The 21,777-nt window shown below is 38.3% G+C and overlaps 2 protein-coding genes across 6 annotated transcripts in view; one reads left to right on the forward strand and one right to left on the reverse strand.

Annotated features, from left to right (window-relative positions):
* LOC113662740 (zinc finger protein 501-like) overlaps positions 1-11,705 on the reverse strand; it is a 42,454-nt gene extending 30,749 nt beyond the window's left edge. The window contains exons 1-4 of one of the 4 annotated variants that reach the window (XM_047814026.1): positions 11,551-11,705; positions 6,398-6,566; positions 4,491-4,559; positions 2,935-3,989 (exon numbers count right to left, since the gene is read on the reverse strand). In XM_047814026.1, coding sequence (XP_047669982.1) covers positions 2,935-3,904 — 970 coding nt within the window. In that variant the 5' untranslated portion in view covers positions 3,905-3,989; positions 4,491-4,559; positions 6,398-6,566; positions 11,551-11,705. Of the gene's footprint in view, positions 1-873; positions 1,099-2,553; positions 3,990-4,490; positions 4,560-6,397; positions 6,567-11,550 lie in introns of those variants that run through there. The other 3 variants (XM_047814023.1, XM_047814021.1, XM_047814022.1) reach the window with 3 other exon arrangements.
* Positions 11,706-13,703: 1,998 nt separating this feature from the next.
* LOC113662745 lies at positions 13,704-19,867 on the forward strand. Of its 2 annotated transcripts, XM_047814049.1 has the most exons (9): positions 13,704-13,918; positions 16,394-16,472; positions 16,592-16,933; positions 17,361-17,669; positions 18,053-18,055; positions 18,461-18,616; positions 18,744-18,775; positions 19,450-19,513; positions 19,621-19,867. In XM_047814049.1, the coding sequence occupies exons 2-8, from the start codon at positions 16,427-16,429 to the stop codon at positions 19,498-19,500; spliced, it is 939 nt and encodes a 312-aa protein (XP_047670005.1). In that variant the 5' UTR covers positions 13,704-13,918; positions 16,394-16,426; the 3' UTR covers positions 19,501-19,513; positions 19,621-19,867. The 2 variants fall into 2 exon arrangements, with proteins under 2 accessions (XP_047670005.1, XP_047670006.1); XM_047814050.1 differs by lacking the exon at positions 18,053-18,055.
* The last annotated feature ends 1,910 nt before the right edge of the window (positions 19,868-21,777 follow it).

Consider the following 21,777-nt stretch of genomic DNA (forward strand, 5'->3'; position numbering starts at 1 on the left):
ATCTCTCTATGTGCAATACAGAGTGTGTAAACACACTATTATCTCTCTATGTGCACTACAGAGTGTGTAAACACACTATTATCTCTCTATGTGCACTACAGAGTGTGTAAACACACTATTATCTCTGTATGTGCACTACAGAGTGTGTAAACACACTATTATCTCTCTATGTGCACTACAGAGTGTGTAAACACACTATTATCTCTCTATGTACACTACAGAGTGTGTAAACACACTATTATCTCTCTATGTGCACTACAGAGTGTGTAAACACACTATTATCTCTCTATGTACACTACAGAGTGTGTAAACACACTATTATCTCTCTATGTGCACTACAGAGTGTGTAAACACACTTATCTCTCTATGTGCACTACAGAGTGTGTAAACACACTATTATCTCTCTATGTGCACTACAGAGTGTGTAAACACACTTATCTCTCTATGTACACTACAGAGTGTGTAAACACACTATTATCTCTCTATGTACACTACAGAGTGTGTAAACACACTATTATCTCTCTATGTACACTACAGAGTGTGTAAACACACTATTATCTCTCTATGTGCACTACAGAGTGTGTAAACACACTATTATCTCCCCTGTAGTGCACTACAGAGTGTATAAACACACTATTATCTCTCTATGTGCACTACAGAGTGTGTAAACACACTATTATCTCTCTATGTACACTACAGAGTGTGTAAACACACTATTATCTCTCTATGTGCACTACAGAGTGTGTAAACACACTATTATCTCTATGTGCACTACAGAGTGTGTAAACACACTATTATCTCCCCTATAGTGCACTAACATAGGAAGTAGAAAGGCATTTAGGACACAGCCACTGTTAGCCGAGTTGAACTTACCTTGATCTTTCCAGCAGAACACAGTTAAGCACCTGAAATACACCACAACGGATCAGATGGAACTGTGGAGGTAAAACCCTGTCAGAAATATTTTACTGTAAAGATGATTAGTAGAGTCGGAGAGCTCAGATCATCAATCAGAAAAACTGCAGCACGTCTTCTTCTGTTTCTGTCCATGTGTGGAGGAACGGGACCGAGACGCTCACAGCGACACCTACTGGAGGACAGTTATAACCATGAACCAGTGAGCAAAAAAGTGTCACCTGTTCAGACAGATCCACATGATCAATATTCTAAAAAAATGTCTCTTTATACATGAGAATATACAACCTAAACGCTATTGTTGAATTTTGTTTCAATAATGAAATACCAGCAGCAAGAACATGTTTTTGCCTAATGAAATAACTCCACTAATGATTCTTCATTATATTTGCTTGCTTGGAAAAGGCCGTAATGATCATTTGTTTCTTATTACAGTGCATGGTTAGAATCTTTCTACAGAAAATGGATCAGAATACACAACTGTCCTTGTAGGTTCAGTAACCCCAGCTAGTCAGAGGCCAGAGCATTTCAGTATACTCGGCATCCAACACATACAAAGGTAATGTGGATGCTGAGGAACCCACAGCAAGCTGCTTCAGCCCCAGCTCTCTCTGCACTGCTATCAGCTCACAGCCTACACACAACACACCTAACTTTTCTTTGGGTGCTGTAACAGAGAAATTTCCCCATTGTGGGACAAATACATGTATATCTTCTCTTATATTAATATTGATTTGATGCCAGAAACTCTTAGAACTGTACATCTTCATACCTTCCTAATCCATTCAGCCAGCAGTCTGCTTATTCACTCCCAAACCTTACATGTCCATTTCTTCTCATAAACCTTATACTGATTTGATGTCACACATTTGTTCTGATTGATCTACGATTCACTACGTCAAAAATACCCAATACCTGAAAAAATATGATTTATTAAAAATGTTTTTGGTTTGCAAGAAAGTACAGGAAAAATAATTTGACTGCAATATGGTTTACCAGCTAATTAGCTAAATGGTGTCGAATCTGTGTATAAATGTCTTTGTAAGGCCCTAACTGAGCTTAAAAAAAAAAAAATTAAGTTTATTAGACCTTTGGGCAAAATCCCAGACATCCCTGTATTTTTATTAAATCTATTACAGTGTTCAGATAATTGTTTAATTTCTTTATTATTATTGGCATGGCAGAAGAACCTTTTTACCTCTCTCTTCTAATATTCACAAATATCAACATTCATTCCAATCATTCATTCATTTTCCTACCGTTTATCCGAACTACCTCAGGTCACGGGGATCTCAGGTGTCATCGGGCATCGAGGCAGGATACACCCTGGACGGAGTGCCAACCCATCACAGGGCACACACACACTCTCATTCACTCACACACACACACTACGGACAATTTTCCAGAGATGCCAATCAACCTACCATGCATGTCTTTGGACCGGGGGAGGAAACCGGAGTACCCGGAGGAAACCCCCGAGGCACGGGGAGAACATGCAAACTCCACACACACAAGGCGGAGGCGGGAATCGAACCCCCGACCCTGGAGGTGTGAGGCGAACGTGCTAACCACTAAGCCACCGTAACCCCCACAAACGTCAACATAATTTAATAAAATGAATATAAAACAATTTGGCCATTCTGTTTCAACTATTTAATATAGAATATTGATCATGTCTCAGTATAAATGTTCTATATATCCATTCTTAATATATCCTGCTTTGATATTAATAACAAAATACTAAGATCTGCTTGTTCATTTAAGGAATTTGGATTGTTCTTTTAGACCGTTAACTTTCAGTCTATAGTTTCACAGTGATGAAAAACCTCACTGTCCCTTATAACAATAAATATATGATATTTTCCAGCTGGTTCAGAAATTTAACCCAAAATAAGAATTTAAAATGGACCTAGTTGATTTCGACACTTTCTGATGAGAACTGCAGCATGTCGTCGATCTGGGCTGTGGGAATGTGTTTGTGTCGCTGCAGATTACTGCGTCTAATAAAACCCTTCCCACACTGCGAGCACTGATACGGCTTCTCTCCCGTGTGAATGCGCTTGTGTTCTCGGAGATTACTCTGGTTATTAAAACTCTTCCCACACAGTAAGCACTGATACGGCTTCTCTCCCGTGTGGATGCGTTCATGTTGCTGGAAACTTCGATGTGTAGTAAAACCCTTCCCACACTGAGGACAGTAATAGGGCTTCTGCCCCGTGTGGATGTGCTGGTGGACTCGGAGAGCAGTCTTTTCTCTAAAACTCTTCCCACACTGCGAGCACTGATACGGTTTATCTCCTGTGTGAATGAGCAGGTGCTGTTGGAGAGTGCGCCTTTCTGTAAAACTTTTCCTACAGGTTAAACACTGATACGGTTTCTCTCCAGTGTGAATGCGCTGGTGTTTAATCAGCTTACTCTTCTCGATAAAACTCTTCCCGCACTGTGAACATAGATAGGGTTTTTCTCCCTTGTGGATGCGCTGGTGTCGCTGGAGATTACTCAGGCGAGTGAAATTCTTCCCACACTGTAAACAGTGATATGGTTTCTCTCCAGTGTGAATCTGCTGGTGTTTTTTCAGATTACCGCTTTCATAAAAACTCTTCTCACATTGAGAACATTGATAGATCTTCTCTCCTGTGTGAATGCGCTGGTGTTTTTTTAGATGACTCTTCTGACTGAAACTCGTACCACACTGCAAGCACTGATATGGTTTCTCTCCTGTGTGAATCCGATGGTGTTTTATGAGCGTACTCCTCTGACTGAAACTCTTCCCACAATGCGAGCACGTATACGGCTTCTCTCCGGTGTGCATGCGCTGGTGTTCTTTGAGACTACTCATATGAGTGAAACTCTTTCCACACTGTGAGCAGAGGACAGCTTCTTTTGCCATTCGTCTGTGAGAGATGTTCGTTTGGAAAGATGAGCTTTGCTGTCTAGTAGAGCTCTCAGTGGGCTCCAGAGTCTCGTGTTTAATCTCGACTGACTTCATCCTGGTGGAATCTCTTGATGTTCTTGCAGAACAATTTATGATGTGCAGGAAAGATGAAAGCAGGAGAAGACAGGACAAGTCATATCTAGATCAGAAAGTGGAAAACAACTATTAACTCAAACATGTTTTACGTTCTATAAATTTTTTTTTTAAATTTTCACTTCTAGATTTTCATTCAAATCCATTGTGGTGGTGTACAGAGGAAAAAATACCGAAAGTGGTGTTCAAATACCAACGGACACATGACGTGTGTATGTATATGCATACATCAGTGCATGAGACTGGTTTCAGTACGATGGAAAAATTGTGTGTTGTTGGGATGTGCTAGCCTATTGGTTAAAGTGCTGGACTAACAATCAGAAGGTTGTGAGTTTGATTCCCAGGTCTACCAGGCTGCCACTGCTGGGCCCCTGAGCAAGGCCCTTAACCCTCAATTGCACAGTAAATGTAAATGTTGTACTGGTCCCCGAGAAAACTTAACCTAGTAAACTGAATGACTTGAACAGCGGATTTGACGTCTTCATGTTATAAAGTTATTCTGAGACCCCAAGACTGTCATCAAATGAACACCTTGCAATGTGCTTACCATGAGCTGGTTGGAGCAGAAGACACAATCATCTACATGCTCCACTGTGCCTACTCTCACTCGGATAAGCTAGAATGAGAATACGTGAGAATCATGTGTATTGACTTTTCCATCAGCTTTAATTCCACCCCACCCACTATGGAATAAAAACTGTCAATAATAATCGTATGTAATTCAAAGCATTGTGTGTAAATTTTAATTTAGTTGTGCGTAATTTAAAACTATTGTACGTAATTATGTTTTTTGTGGAGTCAGATCCCAAAACCTACGGCCACGACAGTTTACAGATACGAGATTTTGTGTGTTTGTTCAAATACGACTCCAAAATGTACGACTATGACAGTTTACACACACAACGCTTGTTTTCACAACACCTCTTTTTTACACACGAAAACGGTCTGCGAAACAACTGTCAAAAATACGTCATCACGTTCTCAGGCATTACTATCCGAGGGAAGATGAATCGATTCCACGAAGCGCGCATGCGCCCCGCCCTCTTTTAAACCACTCATAGAAACCACTGGTGCCAAAATGGCAGGTTAGTTATCACTAATAACAGAGAGAAATTTGTGCTAAGATGTTTTATACTGACATATAGTTCTGTATCCCTGAATCCTAGTATAACTCCTAGGTTTAAAGTACCCCGCGGTATTAGGCAGGGATGCCTGATTTCTCCCAAACTGTTTATTCTAGCCACTCAATCACTTATATTACTCATAAATCATAACCCCCATTTGCATGGGATCTCAATATTTGACAAGAAATCCTGAAGCTTTAGGGAAAATCGAGACTGAATTTAGGGCAACATCAACCATGAATTTAGTCTTTAAAAGGATTGCTGTGTCGTCTGCAAATTGACTAATTTTAATTTACCCTTAATATTAAAAAATGTGAGCTACTTCCCATTCACTCATCAACTGACTCCATCACCTCTTCAATTTAGGTTAAAGACGAAGTGAAATATTTAGGAATAGTTTTTTCTAAAAATGCTATTAGAAGAGAAGATGTTAACTTTTCTAACCAGTTAATAGATATAAGGAAATCTTTGAGCTATTTCCAAAATAATCTCTCCATGCCACTCCCTGTGTGTTTCTACAGTTAATGTTAAGAAAGCTAATTCGATCATTTTCCAATTTCTGTGGAAAAACAAAACTCATTATATTAAGAAATCACAGCTGGTTAAAGACTATGATATGGGTGATATTAAAGGACATTCAAGATTAATTCTTTGAAAACATATTGGTGGCTTAGTGGTCAGCACGTTCGCCTCACAGCTCCAGGGTCGGGGTTCGATTCCCTATGCGATTACTTATACTGCTTAGTTCATCTTGCTTCCATATTAGTTAGTAGTATTAAGCTCAGTGTTAATGCATTACTACCTATTACTTCCTGCATAGTCACTCGTTACCAACAGACCATTATTTTAAAGTGTTAGCACAAAATTCTCTCTGTTATTAGTGATAACTAACCTGCCATTTCGGCACCAGTGGTTTCTATGAGTGGTTTAAAAGAGGGCAGGGTGCATGCGCACTTCGTGGAATCGATTCATCTTCCCTCGGATAGTAATGCCTGTGAACGTGATGACGTATTTTTGACAGTTGTTTCGCAGACCGTTTTCGTGTGTAAAAAAGAGGTGTTGTGAAAACAAGCGTTGTGTGTGTAAACTGTCATAGTCGTACATTTTGGAGTTGTATTTGAACAAACACACAAAATCTCGTATCTGTAAACTGTCGTGGCCGTAGGTTTTGGGATCTGACTCCACAAAAAACATAATTACGTACAATAGTTTTAAATTACGCACAACTAAATTAAAATTTACACACAATGCTTTGAATTACGTACGATTATTATTGACAGTGTTTTTATTCCATAACCCACCAGCTGATGATGCAGAAGTGGATGCCTACCTGATATCCTGAATTCCAGACTACCTCACTGGCAGACCACATTTTTTTTTTCAGGTTAAAATATGTCTCTGAAATGATGGTGAGTAGCAGTGGTGCATCTCAGTGGACTGGGCTCTCTTCTGTCCTGTTCACACTACACTCTAACTTTAACACTGCCATTCAGGGGAATCTGAAAGAGGGACAAAAGGAGAATTACACACATCAGTTTGGTAACTTCATTGTCTGGTGCAGAAAGACATATCTGAACCAATAACTAATCAAGAACCAATATCTGATTGTATATAAAGGTCACAACAGTGTGTGTAAACACCACTATTATCTCTCTATGTGCACTATAGAGTGTGTAAACACCACTATTATCTCTCTATGTGCACTACAGAGTGTGTAAACACACTATTATCTCTCTATGTACACTACAGAGTGTGTAAACACACTATTATCTCCACTGTAGTGCACTACAGAGTGTGTAAACACACTATTACCCCTCTATGTGCACTACAGAGTGTGTAAACACACTATTATGTCTCTATGTGCACTATAGAGTGTGTAAACTATGTGCTTATCTCTAAATCTCGTATCTGTAAACTGTCGTAATCTGTAAACCTGTAAATCTCGTATCTGTAAACTGTCGTATCTGTAAACTATTATCTCTCTATGTGCACTACAGAGTGTGTAAACACACTATTATCTCTCTATGTGCACTACAGAGTGTGTAAACACACTATTATCTCTCTATGTGCACTACAGAGTGTGTAAACACACTATTATCTCTCTATGTGCACTACAGAGTGTGTAAACACACTATTATCTCTCTATGTGCACTAGTGTGTAAACACACTATTATCTCTCTATGTGCACTACAGAGTGTGTAAACACACTATTATGTCTCTATGTGCACTATAGAGTGTGTAAACACACTATTATGTCTCTATGTGCACTACAGAGTGTGTAAACACACTATTATGTCTCTATGTGCACTATAGAGTGTGTAAACACACTATTATGTCTCTACGTGCACTATAGAGTGTGTAAACACACTATTATCTCTCTACGTGCACTACAGAGTGTGTAAACACACTATTATCTCTCTACGTGCACTACAGAGTGTGTAAACACACTATTATCTCTCTACGTGCACTACAGAGTGTGTAAACACACTATTATCTCTCTATGTGCACTACAGAGTGTGTAAACACACTATTATCTCTCTATGTGCACTACAGAGTGTGTAAATACACTATAATCTCTCTATGTACACTACAGAGTGTGTAAACACACTATTATCTCTCTATGTGCACTACAGAGTGTGTAAACACACTATTATGTCTCTACGTGCACTACAGAGTGTGTAAACACACTATTATGTCTCTATGTGCACTACAGAGTGTGTAAACACACTATTATCTCTCTATGTGCACTACAGAGTGTGTAAACACACTATTATGTCTCTACGTGCACTACAGAGTGTGTAAACACACTATTATCTCCCCTGTAGTGCACTACAGAGTGTGTAAACACACTATTATCTCTCTATGTACACTACAGAGTGTGTAAACATACTATTATCTCTCTATGTGCACTACAGAGTGTATAAACACACTATTATCTCTCTATGTGCACTACAGAGTGTGTAAACACACTATTATCTCTCTATGTGCACTACAGAGTGTGTAAACACACTATTATCTCTCTATGTGCACTACAGAGTGTATAAACACACTATTATCTCTCTATGTGCACTACAGAGTGTGTAAACACACTATTATCTCTCTATGTGCACTACAGAGTGTATAAACACACTATTATCTCTCTATGTGCACTACAGAGTGTGTAAACACACTATTGTCTCTCTATGTGCACTACAGAGTGTGTAAACACACTATTATCTCTCTATGTGCACTACAGAGTGTGTAAACACACTATTATCTCTCTATGTGCACTACAGAGTGTGTAAACACACTATTATCTCTCTATGTGCACTACAGAGTGTGTAAACACACTATTGTCTCTCTATGTGCACTACAGAGTGTGTAAACACACTATTGTCTCTCTATGTGCACTACAGAGTGTGTAAACACACTATTATCTCTCTATGTGCACTACAGAGTGTGTAAACACACTATTATCTCTCTATGTGCACTACAGAGTGTATAAACACACTTATCTCTCTATGTGCACTACAGAGTGTGTAAACACACTATTATCTCTCTATGTGCACTACAGAGTGTATAAACACACTATTATCTCTCTATGTGCACTACAGAGTGTGTAAACACACTATTGTCTCTCTATGTGCACTACAGAGTGTGTAAACACACTATTATCTCTCTATGTGCACTACAGAGTGTGTAAACACACTATTATCTCTCTATGTGCACTACAGAGTGTGTAAACACACTATTATCTCTCTATGTGCACTACAGAGTGTATAAACACACTATTGTCTCTCTATGTACACTACAGAGTGTGTAAACACACTATTATCTCTCTATGTGCACTACAGAGTGTATAAACACACTATTGTCTCTCTATGTGCACTACAGAGTGTATAAACACACTATTATCTCTCTATGTGCACTACAGAGTGTGTAAACACACTATTATCTCTCTATGTGCACTACAGAGTGTGTAAACACACTATTATCTCTCTATGTGCACTACAGAGTGTGTAAACACACTATTATCTCTCTATGTGCACTACAGAGTGTGTAAACACACTATTATCTCTCTATGTGCACTACAGTGTGTGTAAACACACTATTATCTCTCTATGTACACTACAGAGTGTGTAAACACACTATTATCTCTCTATGTGCACTACAGAGTGTATAAACACACTATTGTCTCTCTATGTACACTACAGAGTGTATAAACACACTATTATCTCTCTATGTGCACTACAGAGTGTGTAAACACACTATTATCTCTCTATGTGCACTACAGAGTGTGTAAACACACTATTATCTCTCTATGTGCACTACAGAGTGTGTAAACACACTATTATCTCTCTATGTGCACTACAGAGTGTGTAAACACACTATTATCTCTCTATGTGCACTACAGAGTGTGTAAACACACTATTATCTCTCTATGTGCACTAGTGTGTAAACACACTATTATCTCTCTATGTGCACTACAGTGTGTGTAAACACCACTATTATCTCTCTATGTGCACTATAGAGTGTGTAAACACCACTATTATCTCTCTATGTGCACTATATAGTGTGTAAACACACTATTATCTCTCTATGTGCACTACAGAGTGTGTAAACACACTATTATCTCTCTATGTGCACTATAGAGTGTGTAAACACCACTATTATCTATGTGCACTACAGAGTGTGTAAACACACTATTATCTCTCTATGTGCACCATAGAGTGTGTAAACACACTATTCTCTCTCTATGTGCACCACAGAGTGTGTAAACACACTATTATCTCTCTATGTGCACTACAGAGTGTGTAAACACACTATTATCTCTCTATGTGCAGCACAGAGTGTGTAAACACACTATTATCTCTCTATGTACACTACAGAGTGTGTAAACACACTATTATCTCTCTATGTGCACTACAGAGTGTATAAACACACTTATCTCTCTATGTGCACTACAGAGTGTGTAAACACACTATTATCTCCCCTGTAGTGCACTACAGAGTGTGTAAACACACTATTATCTCTCTATGCGCACTACAGAGTGTGTAAACACACTATTATCTCTCTATGTGCACTACAGAGTGTGTAAACACACTATTATCTCTCTATGTGCACCATAGAGTGTGTAAACACACTATTATCTCTCTATGTGCACTATAGAGTGTGTAAACACCACTATTATCTATGTGCACTACAGAGTGTGTAAACACACTATTATCTCTCTATGTGCACCACAGAGTGTGTAAACACACTATTATCTCTCTATGTGCACTACAGAGTGTGTAAACACACTATTATCTCTCTATGTGCAGCACAGAGTGTGTAAACACACTATTATCTCTCTATGTGCACTACAGAGTGTATAAACACACTATTATCTCTCTATGTGCACTACAGAGTGTGTAAACACACTATTATCTCCCCTGTAGTGCACTACAGAGTGTGTAAACGCACTATTATCTCTCTATGCGCACTACAGAGTGTGTAAACACACTATTATCTCTCTATGTGCACTACAGAGTGTGTAAACACACTATTATCTCTCTATGTGCACTACAGAGTGTGTAAACACACTATTATCTCTCTATGTGCACCACAGAGTGTGTAAACACACTATTATCTCTCTATGTGCACCACAGAGTGTGTAAACACACTATTATCTCTCTATGTGCACCACAGAGTGTGTAAACACACTATTATCTCTCTATGTGCACCACAGAGTGTGTAAACACACTATTATCTCTCTATGTGCACTACAGAGTGTGTAAACACACTATTATCTCTCTATGTGCACTACAGAGTGTGTAAACACACTATTATCTCTCTATGTGCAGCACAGAGTGTGTAAACACACTATTATCTCCCCTGTAGTGCACTACAGAGTGTGTAAACGCACTATTATCTCTCTATGCGCACTACAGAGTGTGTAAACACACTATTGTCTCTCTATGTACACTACAGAGTGTGTAAACACACTATTATCTCTCTATGTGCACTACAGAGTGTGTAAACACACTATTATCTCTCTATGTGCACTACAGAGTGTGTAAACACACTATTATCTCTCTATGTGCACTACAGTGTGTGTAAACAGACTATTATCTCTATGTGCACTACAGAGTGTGTAAACACACTATTATCTCTCTATGTGCACTACAGAGTGTGTAAACACACTATTATCTCCCTATGTGCACTACAGTGTGTGTAAACACACTATTATCTCTATGTGCACTACAGAGTGTGTAAACACACTATTATCTCCCCTATAGTGCACTACAGAGTGTATAAACACACTATTATCTCTCTATGTGCACTACAGAGTGTATAAACACACTATTATCTCTCTATGTGCACTACAGAGTGTGTAAACACACTATTATCTCTCTATGTGCACTACAGAGTGTGTAAACACACTATTATCTCCCCTGTAGTGCACTAACATAGGAAGTAGAAAGGCATTTAGGACACAGCCACTGTTAGCCGAGTTGAACTTACCTTGATCTTTCCAGCAGAACACAGTTAAGCACCTGAAATACACCACAACGGATCAGATGGAACTGTGGAGGTAAAAACCCTGTCAGAAATATTTTACTGTAAAGATGATTAGTAGAGTCGGAGAGCTCAGATCATCAATCAGAAAAACTGCAGCACGTCTTCTTCTGTTTCTGTCAATGTGTGGAGGAACGGGACCGAGACGCTCACAGCGACACCTACTGGAGGACAGTTATAACCATGAACCATGAACAGTTTCGGATATTAACGCTATCCTTGCCGTTGTCATAGCACTTTATTTGCAACTCTTATTTGTCTGCCTTTCAACAATTAATAATATTGCTCGTTTAATGTCTGTTTTGTGTGCAAGTTTGCTTACTCTAACTTGTTTTTATGGTATTGTGGGCCTAAGCAATCACTAAAATAATATATGAAATTATAAGCTTAATATGTGACACAAAATTAAACTATATTTTACATGTTACACATAATTTGGGAAATACAGATGTGTGTGTTTGCATTTACAAAAACACAGGACAAAACTGATTTATTCAACTGATTTATTCCTAAATTAATTTGTTCCCTCACTCACTCCCTCACTCACTCACTCACTGGGAGGGAACAAATTAATTTATGAATAAATCAGTTGCTAGATAATGACAGGAAGTGACGTCATTTCGCACATGCACGGATCCATAGATGTATATACTAGATGTCGCCTTGTATACGGCAGTACATTGGAACGAATGCGTCAATTGAGCCGCCATCTTGGTACGGGGGACCCCTTCCTTTTAATGCATTAGCGTCAATGTAGGCAAAGACATAAAATCAGCATAAATCGTAATGAATGCGATTACTAGGTGTTTTTTTTTGTTCGTTCCAAAGGTCAGACATGTATTTATCATTAAGTCCAGAGTAAATTTAAGGTTTTGATATTAAGATAATCTACTTTTTCACAATATAATGCATTGTGCTTATAGGTGTAAGTTTATTACTTACGTTCTTCCACTTGAGTAAACTTTATATCAACAATCACTACTTACCTTATAGCCTACTGCATGCTACACTGCTACAATGGTGTGACTATACATGTTCATTTAAACATTTCAATTGTATTGGTTTATTATATGATACACAAAGCAATCTGCAGGTGGAAGCAAATCACAAATTCAAGAGGAACATAATGTGAACGTTAGATAGTTGAGGTGGCAAAGACCATTCAATCTTATTTGTTCCTTTCTCGCAATACTTTTGCCACATTAAATAAGTATATAATAAATTCACATAAACCAAAAAAACCTTTGAGGCTGAACTTGTGTGTTACACTGCCAACCTAACTGTGACATCCTTCCAGGACTGTCAGCTGAGTTAACCATTTTAAAACAAGTGTTTAGTTTCCCTGCAACTTGTCCATGACTGACGTCTCTGTTTACCACTTGGGAATCTACAAACAGATTCAGATTCTGATTATTTTATTTAATACCATGTCAGCAATCAAATGCATGGCAAAATCCAATTACAAAATACAAATATCATATAAATGCATTAAAAACAAAACAAATATAAACAGCAAGTGATATTATACAATTTTTTATTTTAATTAACATACAATAAAAAAATCCAAAACCTTTTCAGGCATAATATCATTAAATCTGTCCTTAAGTGAAGTAAGTCCAGGACAATCTAATAATATGTTAGACAGATAAGGAAATCTTACAGAACATACATAAAGTCACTTCACCTTTAAGCAAAAAAGCATGGGTCAATTTTTAATGTCCTTATTAAGAGCTTCAGAACCTACAAACATTGTCTGTTTCCCTAACTGTCACAAACTAATGGGTAACTAACATGGATTAGCTGCGGTCGTAACCAAGGACTGAAACAAACCAAAGGAACAAGAAATATAATTTCCTAACATTCGATACCATAAAACACGTTCTCACGTGTGTAATGTAATCCCTTCTGTCTGGGTTTTAGATTTCTTTCGTTTTAACAACCAAACGCAGCACAGAAGTCCGGCATCGTCCATGCATTTGAGGTAAAGGAGCACCGTACAAAGATGGCGGCGGGTTTGACGCATTTTTAGGACCCCAAGGCGACATCTAGTGTAGATATCTGATGCGGCAAACCGCACCCGCCTTCCCTCAGAACCGGGTGAAACAAATCCGCAATCTGTTGCGTGCGCCTCGGCTGGATAAGGAAGCGCGTGTTTTTTTTTTTGTTTTTTTTTTTTGCGCTTTTATTTTTATGCACTGGGAATTGACGCCACGGCAAAGAGCAGCGCTAACTTAACGGAAAATGAGGATCAGAGCTTGATATCAAACACTGTGCGGGAGCAGGGACTCAAAAAAGAACTCTGAAGTGACAGCCGGTAAGCTGAAGTTTTGCTGGCTAAAGAACGCTGTGCATTTTCATGCGCGCTGTGCTGTAGTAGTAGTAGTAGTTGTAGTAGTAGTAGTTGTAGTAGTAGTTGTAGTAGTTGTAGTTGTAGTAGTAACTGCTACCAGAGTGAATGAATGTTGTAGTAAATGACGCAATGTAGAGTGCGCTTTTGGTTTGAGTAGCGTATTTTCAATTCATTCAAGTGTTTTGTATGTTTATATTTTGTTTAACAATTAGGGATTGTTAATTATTTACATAAATTTGATTTATTTGAATTTGATTTAAGTTTGCCTGGTTTAATTTGGTAATTCATAATTTGGATAGTTTAAATACTTCTTAAATACTGTAAAAAAAAATACTGCTTAAAATTCAAGTGATTATAAATGAGTGTATGTGATCTGACTATATAATTAAATATTGATTGTTTAATTATTAAATTAGCAGTAATTTACTAGAGTCCAGTAAATTAAGCTATACAAATGTGAAAGATTTACCCACGCCTGGCGAAATAACCCGGCGCAGTTTTTGCAATCTTTACGGTAGTGGAAACGCACAGGTCAGTTGCATGCGAGTTAAGCCATCTCACGTGATACCACTCAGCCAATCAAGTCTGGGCATTCCTTACGTCTCAACAGTGCAAGACAGATGAGAGAGAATTAAAGTTACACATGGAAGAAAGATAGCGATACATGTAGAAAAAAGGGAGAGAAACAGACGAGTGAGATGGAGAAAGGGAGAGAAACAGACGAGTGAGACGGAGACTGAACTCTGTTCACACTTCCCACTAAATCAGTGTGTCATATGTACAGAAACTGTGGCACTTATTAAAAGTGACAATGTGAAACGCCATTATGAGACAAAACATAAAGGTTTTGAACAAACATTTCCACTCAAATCTGAAGACAGCGTCCCTGAGACAGCTTTCCCAGGTCTGAGGACAGTAGCCCTATCCTGACCATGTTTGGCTCTACATACAACTGTGAGGCAGCTTTCTCTACAATGAACATAATCCAAACTAAATATCGTTCCAGACTCATTAATGAGCAGCTCCACATGTGTATGAGAACGGCCCTGACTCCAGTCAAGCCCAGGATTAACATCCTGCCAAGCCAAGCTAGAGCTCACTTCTCTCACAGACAACAACTTCTTTACAAGGGAAAGTTAAGCACTTTATTTAAACAGACACAATTTTCACATTTTATTTATTTTCTCTTCTATTGATATGTAGCCCTACTTTTATTTATTTAATGAGAGAACTTTATACATATCTACAATCATACACATGTTCAGTTCTATGTTATGGGACAATAAATATTGTCAAAATGTATTTGAATTGTACAGAATTTATTTGACTTGACAGTCAGGTATTGATTGCTTGCAGATGTTGATACAACTACTAGGCTACTTAAATATATATCACACTAACTAGATAGACATTATGATCTATGGGAGTATACAAGGGTGGCCCGCACATCGAAAAAGTTTGAGAACCACTGGTCGAGGCCTAGTCATATTTTAATTATCACATGATGACTGACATTTTATGACTGGTTTTATTGCTTCCACATTCTAATGCTGATGCAGAGAGGGTATTTTCGGTTTGCACAAAACAGCTTGTCTCTGGACGGGACATTGTCCTCGATCATGTCCCTAAAAATGTCTGGACTTGTGCTGAACTGTTTTATATGGGAGCAACATTACACATGATAAAGGGGTCCAAAAAGGCAACAAACACTTACAATAAACACCAGCAGTCATAATCTCTCTCTCTCTCTCTTTTAACTCTCAATATTACTCTGCATTTAGGTATTTAACAGTTTAAAACACAAAATATCTCAATAAACTGAACTTTAGTGTGATAACAAAGATATTTTATTTTAACATGGTTCACCTATAGCACTGTTAACATGAAGAAAAGTCTCAACACTACGGTACATCAAACCGTTATGGCGACATCTTGTGGACAAATCAACACACTGCCTTAAACCCCACTTGCCTATTGTTTTGTATGACGCTCGCTCCATTTACTCTTCTGGAGATTTTACCGTCTAGTCTGTAAAAGCAGCGCACTAAAATTAACGCGCTGATACTTTGACAGTGTTTCCGGAAAGAACATATGAATTAACCGCAGTTCTAAAATATAAGAACAGATTTATACTATTATAACTTTTAAAGAGAGAAAAGATAGAGAAATATACTGTGCTGTTTATTATGTAGTTTGTGACTAACAGTCTTTAATAAAATAATGAGAGAGAACGTAAAAGATTCACTGTTAAAGTCGGGGGACAAAAGCAGCTTATAAACTTGATCTAATTCACACTGAATCACAGGAAATGTTCTTCTGTCTCTGAGGTAAATCTGAGTCTTTAATTTTCTCCCTCAGCAGTTTTATTAAGAGCTGTGTGTGAAATCAGTCAGCTGTTCTGACACTTTTATTTATAACGTCTCTGTTCGTTTGTTTCAGAAAATCTGCCAACACAAGAGTCTTCCAGACATCATGTCCCTCCTTTATATCATCATCTTATGGGTCTGTGCCTGTGTGGGTGAGTGACCAGGTTCTACAACACCAACAAGACAGAAGTGTCCTTCTATTGAAGCAAATATCACAACAATGTTTTGTCAAATGTTACAAATCCTGTAGATTGTAATGTTTCTCCCACAGACAGTGCAGAATCTCTGGTTACTGTATCAGCTGAAGTGGGTTCCACAGTCATCCTGCCGTGTAACCTGACTGAAGAGTTCAAACCAACATCAGTTATTAAGTGGAAGATCAATAATGACTTTGTGTTTGAGAGAAGCATTAAAAATTATAGTTCAGGTGAAGGATATGAAGGACGTGTGGATGTTCCTGTGGACGAGCTGCATAAAGGAAACTGTTCCCTGGTGTTGAGGAACGTCAGATTTACTGATGACCAAACCTACAATTCCTTTACAATGGAACATGTGGACATTAATAACCATGTGGAAGCGAAACAAATTAACAGTATTACACTCTCAGTCTATGGTGAGTAAAGTGTTCAGTGTAAAATATTGACTAATTATAGAAGTCACGGTGTCCCAGATAACAGAGCTGGACATAAGGAACAATAACAACATCTATTAGAGAGGAATCAATACATTATTTAGAGTTAACAGGTGACGTGTTAGAAAAATACACAAATACAGACATAAATAAGACACAGACAATATTTTATTTGTAGAAAGTTTGTCAGAAAGGTTCAGAGGTCATCTGGGTGAGATTAGAGATGTTCATCAGGACTGAGATCCTGCAGCAACAATTAAAAAAACTTTTACTTTCATGTGGACAAGAACAAGTGATCAGATATGAAGCTCACAGGACAACAAAAACAATCAGTTTCTATAAAATAAATAAAAATATAAAGTTCCTAACATCAGATCATTTCCTAAAAGGTTTTTCTGTGTCTCTGAAGCTCTTCAGATATCAGCTCCAGTGGGTTCCACAGTTGTCCTGCCGTGTGATTGGAGTCATCTGTCCATCAAAACTCCTTACGTTAAGTGGTTTATCGATTCTGAGACTGTGTTTAAGCGAAAGGGGAAAGATTCATATCAGTGTGAAGGATATGAGGGTCGTGTGAATGTTCCTGAGAACGAGCTGCTTAAAGGAAACTGTTCCCTGGTGATGAAGAACATCAGTGTTAGTGATACAGGAATCTACAGCAGCTCCATGATTAAAGACACACAGGAATCTGTCTTGGTCCAGAAGGTTAAACTGTCAGTTGGTAAGTGGATTAATCTCAGACGATACTGAGTACGACACATATCAGTCCACAAAGTTTAAAATGTCTGGAAAGTTACTGAGTGACTTGAGCAGCATGTTTCCTGTAGATGTCAGTGTTTCAGTCCTGGTTGAGAGAGAACTACACAGTTTAATGTCCCCACAGATCATTGTAAAGCTTTTCATGGCTGTGTTAGACTGAGTGAGGAGAACACACACCTCCTGTCCTGTATCTCACTACTGTTTCAGCACACACTCAGTCACGTCCTCTCAATAATCAACACTCAATCCTCATCTAAGAGCCTTGTGATCTGATAAAGTACTGAAATGGTTCTTAACCAATAACTCTGATCTGACCGATAAAATATCTTCACTTTCCATTTCTAGTTGGTTAAAACATTATAAATGTAGAATAAATGAAAGTGACCCAGTGTTTGTGATCCTTTCACTCTGAACAGGGTTTCATGGAAAAAGCAGTACATTAGGATGGAAAAAGGAACCTGGTTAGATTTTAATGACATGAGGGGAGGGGGGGGGGGGGTCTAAAGTACAGGGCTTTTCTTCATCTGGTGTGAGCTCCAGTTCAAAACATCTCTTATTGCTCCTGGATAAACTTTAATAAAACACTTCATATTATTATAGCAGCACAACACTGATTATTTAAGGATCAGTGATGACATCATCTGCATGTATGGCTGAAAAACACTGAACAATATCAGTAAATGTAGTCTGATGTTTGATAGAGATATCAGTACAGTGCTGAGGAAAATCTGTGTGGTTTAATGTGTGTTTTAGAGGACAGTGTTAATGAGAGAGATTCTTCATCTGAGGATTCAGACTCACAACAGCCTGGAGGGAACAACTGGATTATTTTATATGTTGGGATCGTCGTCATCATCATCATCATCATCATCATCATCTGTGTATCTGTGTACTACAGCTGTGTGAACGGTAAAACTGGTTAAAATTGTAGGTTTAATGTCTGCAAGAATCAGAGAGAATATTTGTGGTAATTGTGTTTAACGTGTAAATTTGTTTAATTATACTTTTTAAAATATTTATCATCAACTATCATCAGGTCACAGACGTGCCACCGACTCCACTAAACAGGTACGAAAACATTCAAATAAAAATAAATAAATAAATAAAATGTTTTAAAGGTACATTAGACAAGATCAGAAGTGTTTTTTTTTTTTCCTGTGGTACTTTATTTTCTGTTATTTTTTTTATTTCCTTTTCATGGAGCAGTTTGTTTGAGCACAGAGAATGATCTTGATGTGCAGGTGAAAGTTCAGACAGATGGAGGGAAGGGGCTCCGTGGAATATTTCTATAAATGACTGAGACGAGGTTCAAACACAAACAAACCTGTTTCAGTCCCATAATACACTCGTGTTGAGGTCATGACTTACATCAGTATTATTTATTCACTAGTTTCCAGGTTCTATGTGTTAGGAACAAAGAGAAAACTGGACATTTACATTAAAGTAAAAACATTGTCCTGTTTTTTTTTCAGTCACCGTCACACACTCAGTCTGAAGTGTTCTGACTCTTACACTAATATTATTTATTTATAGGATTTATTATCAGTTATTAATCTAATATGAAGCCACAATAATAAGCCAAGTGTTTAAGGGGATTACATTAGAAATGTGACCAGAAAAGTGTGAAATATTCTAATAAAAGTAAGTGAACAGAATTCAGTAAACAGAACAGTGCAGTTAATGTCAAAGTTTAGACAATAAGCAGAAAAAAACTGTTCATCTGAATCTGAATCTCTCTACAGAATGGAAACAGTGTGACGTACACAACAGTCGACACACAACCACAGAGTTAATGACCAACACAAGGTGGCACCATTTATTTATTTATTTTCTTTAGAGATGTACTTTGGCATTTTTTACATGGTATAAAGATGTTTTTTTTCACCACCTTCTCCTCTCCTTTCCTCTCTCAGATGGTCTGCTCTGATCTCATCATGGATTTCAGATCATCTTAAACTTCATCCCTGAGCCACTTAGCTGATGTTCATCTCAGGAGCTTCATCACCATGTCAGGATCTTCTGATTTACTTCAGAACTTCAATTTCAATTCAGAATAAAAAACAGAATAAAAAATTCTAGGTTATTATTAGATATAAATAGTTCACAATCTGTATGTATTTATCCCCCTATGAGCAAGTCTGAGGTGACTCAGGCAGCAGTGGCAAGGAAAAACTGCCTTAAATTGGTATCAAGAAACCTTGAGAGGAACCGGACTCAAGGGGGAACCCATCCTCATATGGGTGACACTGGGGGTGTGATTGTAATATACAGTCAGTTAAATGTTGTATTGGTGTGAGGTTCAAGGACTTCAGATCTCCTGAGTACCACAGAGTCTAACTGGAGATGTCTCAGGATTCTTAGAGTCGGCCTCGACTCAGTGGACGTCCAAAGGCTTTGTCCCACAGAGGACGTTGGGAGCTGGTACAGTGTCTGGATGCCTCGGGATGGGTACAAAGAGAGAAGCAGTGGAAAGGGATTAACATATCTGCTGTTCATAAAAATGTGCTGGTCTGATGTACTGGTGCATGATATTATGGGATGTATTATGTGTACGCCTGACTAAAGAGATGAGTTTTTAATCTACATTTAAACTGGGAAAGTGTGTCTGCGCCCCGAACACTATCAGGAAGACTATTCCAAAGTTTGGGAGCTAAATAAGAAAACGCTCTACCACCTTTAGTAGACTTAGATATTCTGGGAACTACCAAAAGCCCTGAGTTTTGTGATCTCAGAGAGCATGAAGGATTGTAACGTGTTAGAAGACTAGTTAGATACATGGGAGCTAAACCATTAAGAGCCTTGTACATAAGTAGCAGCAGTTTGTAATCAGAACTCTTAGATCACACATCATGGACCATCAGTTACTCTTCTATCTAACCTGACTTGGTCTTGGTCATGTGTTGTTGCACTAAATAATGAACTGAGGACAGCAGGAATTTTTACATTTATATTTTTATTTGTTTTATTTTGATGTGGTTTGTTGTGTTTACAATTGCAGCAGTGGACACAGTATGTACAATGGCTGAAGTCATGTGTAGGAACTAGTTGAGGAGGAATCTGGGATCAGCTTCTCAGTAGTATAAATTAAAGGTGGGGTCTCCGTTGTTTGAAAGCCAATGATGACATATAAAATCACCAAAACAAACACGCCCCTAACCCAAACGCCACACAAGCATAATGATGTAAAGGACAAAGGCATATATTAGTTCTGTGTAACAAAGCAAAACCAACGTTACTCACCTATCGAGAAGGAAAAAAGCGCCTCGGCGTCTTAAGTAAAGTCGGCCACATATTCACAGGTCGGAGTTTCCCGAGTCGATAACTCCTGAGCTAAACGCTGTTACTACACAAAACGCGGTTGTAGCTGCCTCTCTACATTACTACGATAGAAAAGAGGTGTTATTTGTGTAGTAACAGCGTTTAGCTCAGGAGTTATTGACTCGGGAAACTCCAACCTGTGAATATGTGGCCGACTTCCTGCTCCTTCAGTTCTCTCCAGCGCTGGAAAGCTGATCCTATATTAACACGTCCTACTTCTTGCCTTATCGTAAGTCTTTCTTCTCTTTCTTTCTTTGTTTTTATCCTCCATGTCGATGTTAAAACCGCTTTCTGCTAATGTCACACACGCGCACTGAACACTCTCTCCACCCATATCGACAAGACACGCCCCTTTCTTTTCATTGGCTACACATTTGTTTTGATTTTTGTTTTATTTGTCGTCCCACTGTGCCTAGTGTCTGTCTCTGTATGTCAGTCACTACACAGGGACTGAGAATAGCACCATGTGCTTGGCTTATAGAGTCAATAAAAAGAAAGAGGGAAGATTTCAGTGTGTTTCATCTTCACTGTGAACAAGTGTACAACTGTGAGGAGCAGGAGAACATTTCAGTTTAACTTCTCAGGGATTTTAATGAGATCTGGCATCACAGAAAGAGAGAAAATCCTACAGGATGAGGAAAAGAAAGTAATGCAGTGTGGACAATGTACAATTGTCTTCTTATTTAAAGCCAGTCTGAATTTCATGATGTTTATCATCTGTTTCAAATGTACATGAAGATCCTCAGCCCATA

Source organism: Tachysurus fulvidraco, chromosome 5 (assembly GCF_022655615.1).
Source record: "Tachysurus fulvidraco isolate hzauxx_2018 chromosome 5, HZAU_PFXX_2.0, whole genome shotgun sequence".
NCBI lineage: Eukaryota > Metazoa > Chordata > Actinopteri > Siluriformes > Bagridae > Tachysurus > Tachysurus fulvidraco.

Coding starts and splice junctions, on each gene's coding strand:
- LOC113662745 (XM_047814049.1), top strand. CDS start 16,427: ATGTCCCTCCTTTATATCATCATCTTATGGGTCTGTGCCTGTGTGG. Junction 16,934..17,360: donor TATTACACTCTCAGTCTATG/GTGAGTAAAGTG, acceptor GTGTCTCTGAAG/CTCTTCAGATATCAGCTCCA. Junction 18,617..18,743: donor GTACTACAGCTGTGTGAACG/GTAAAACTGGTT, acceptor AACTATCATCAG/GTCACAGACGTGCCACCGAC.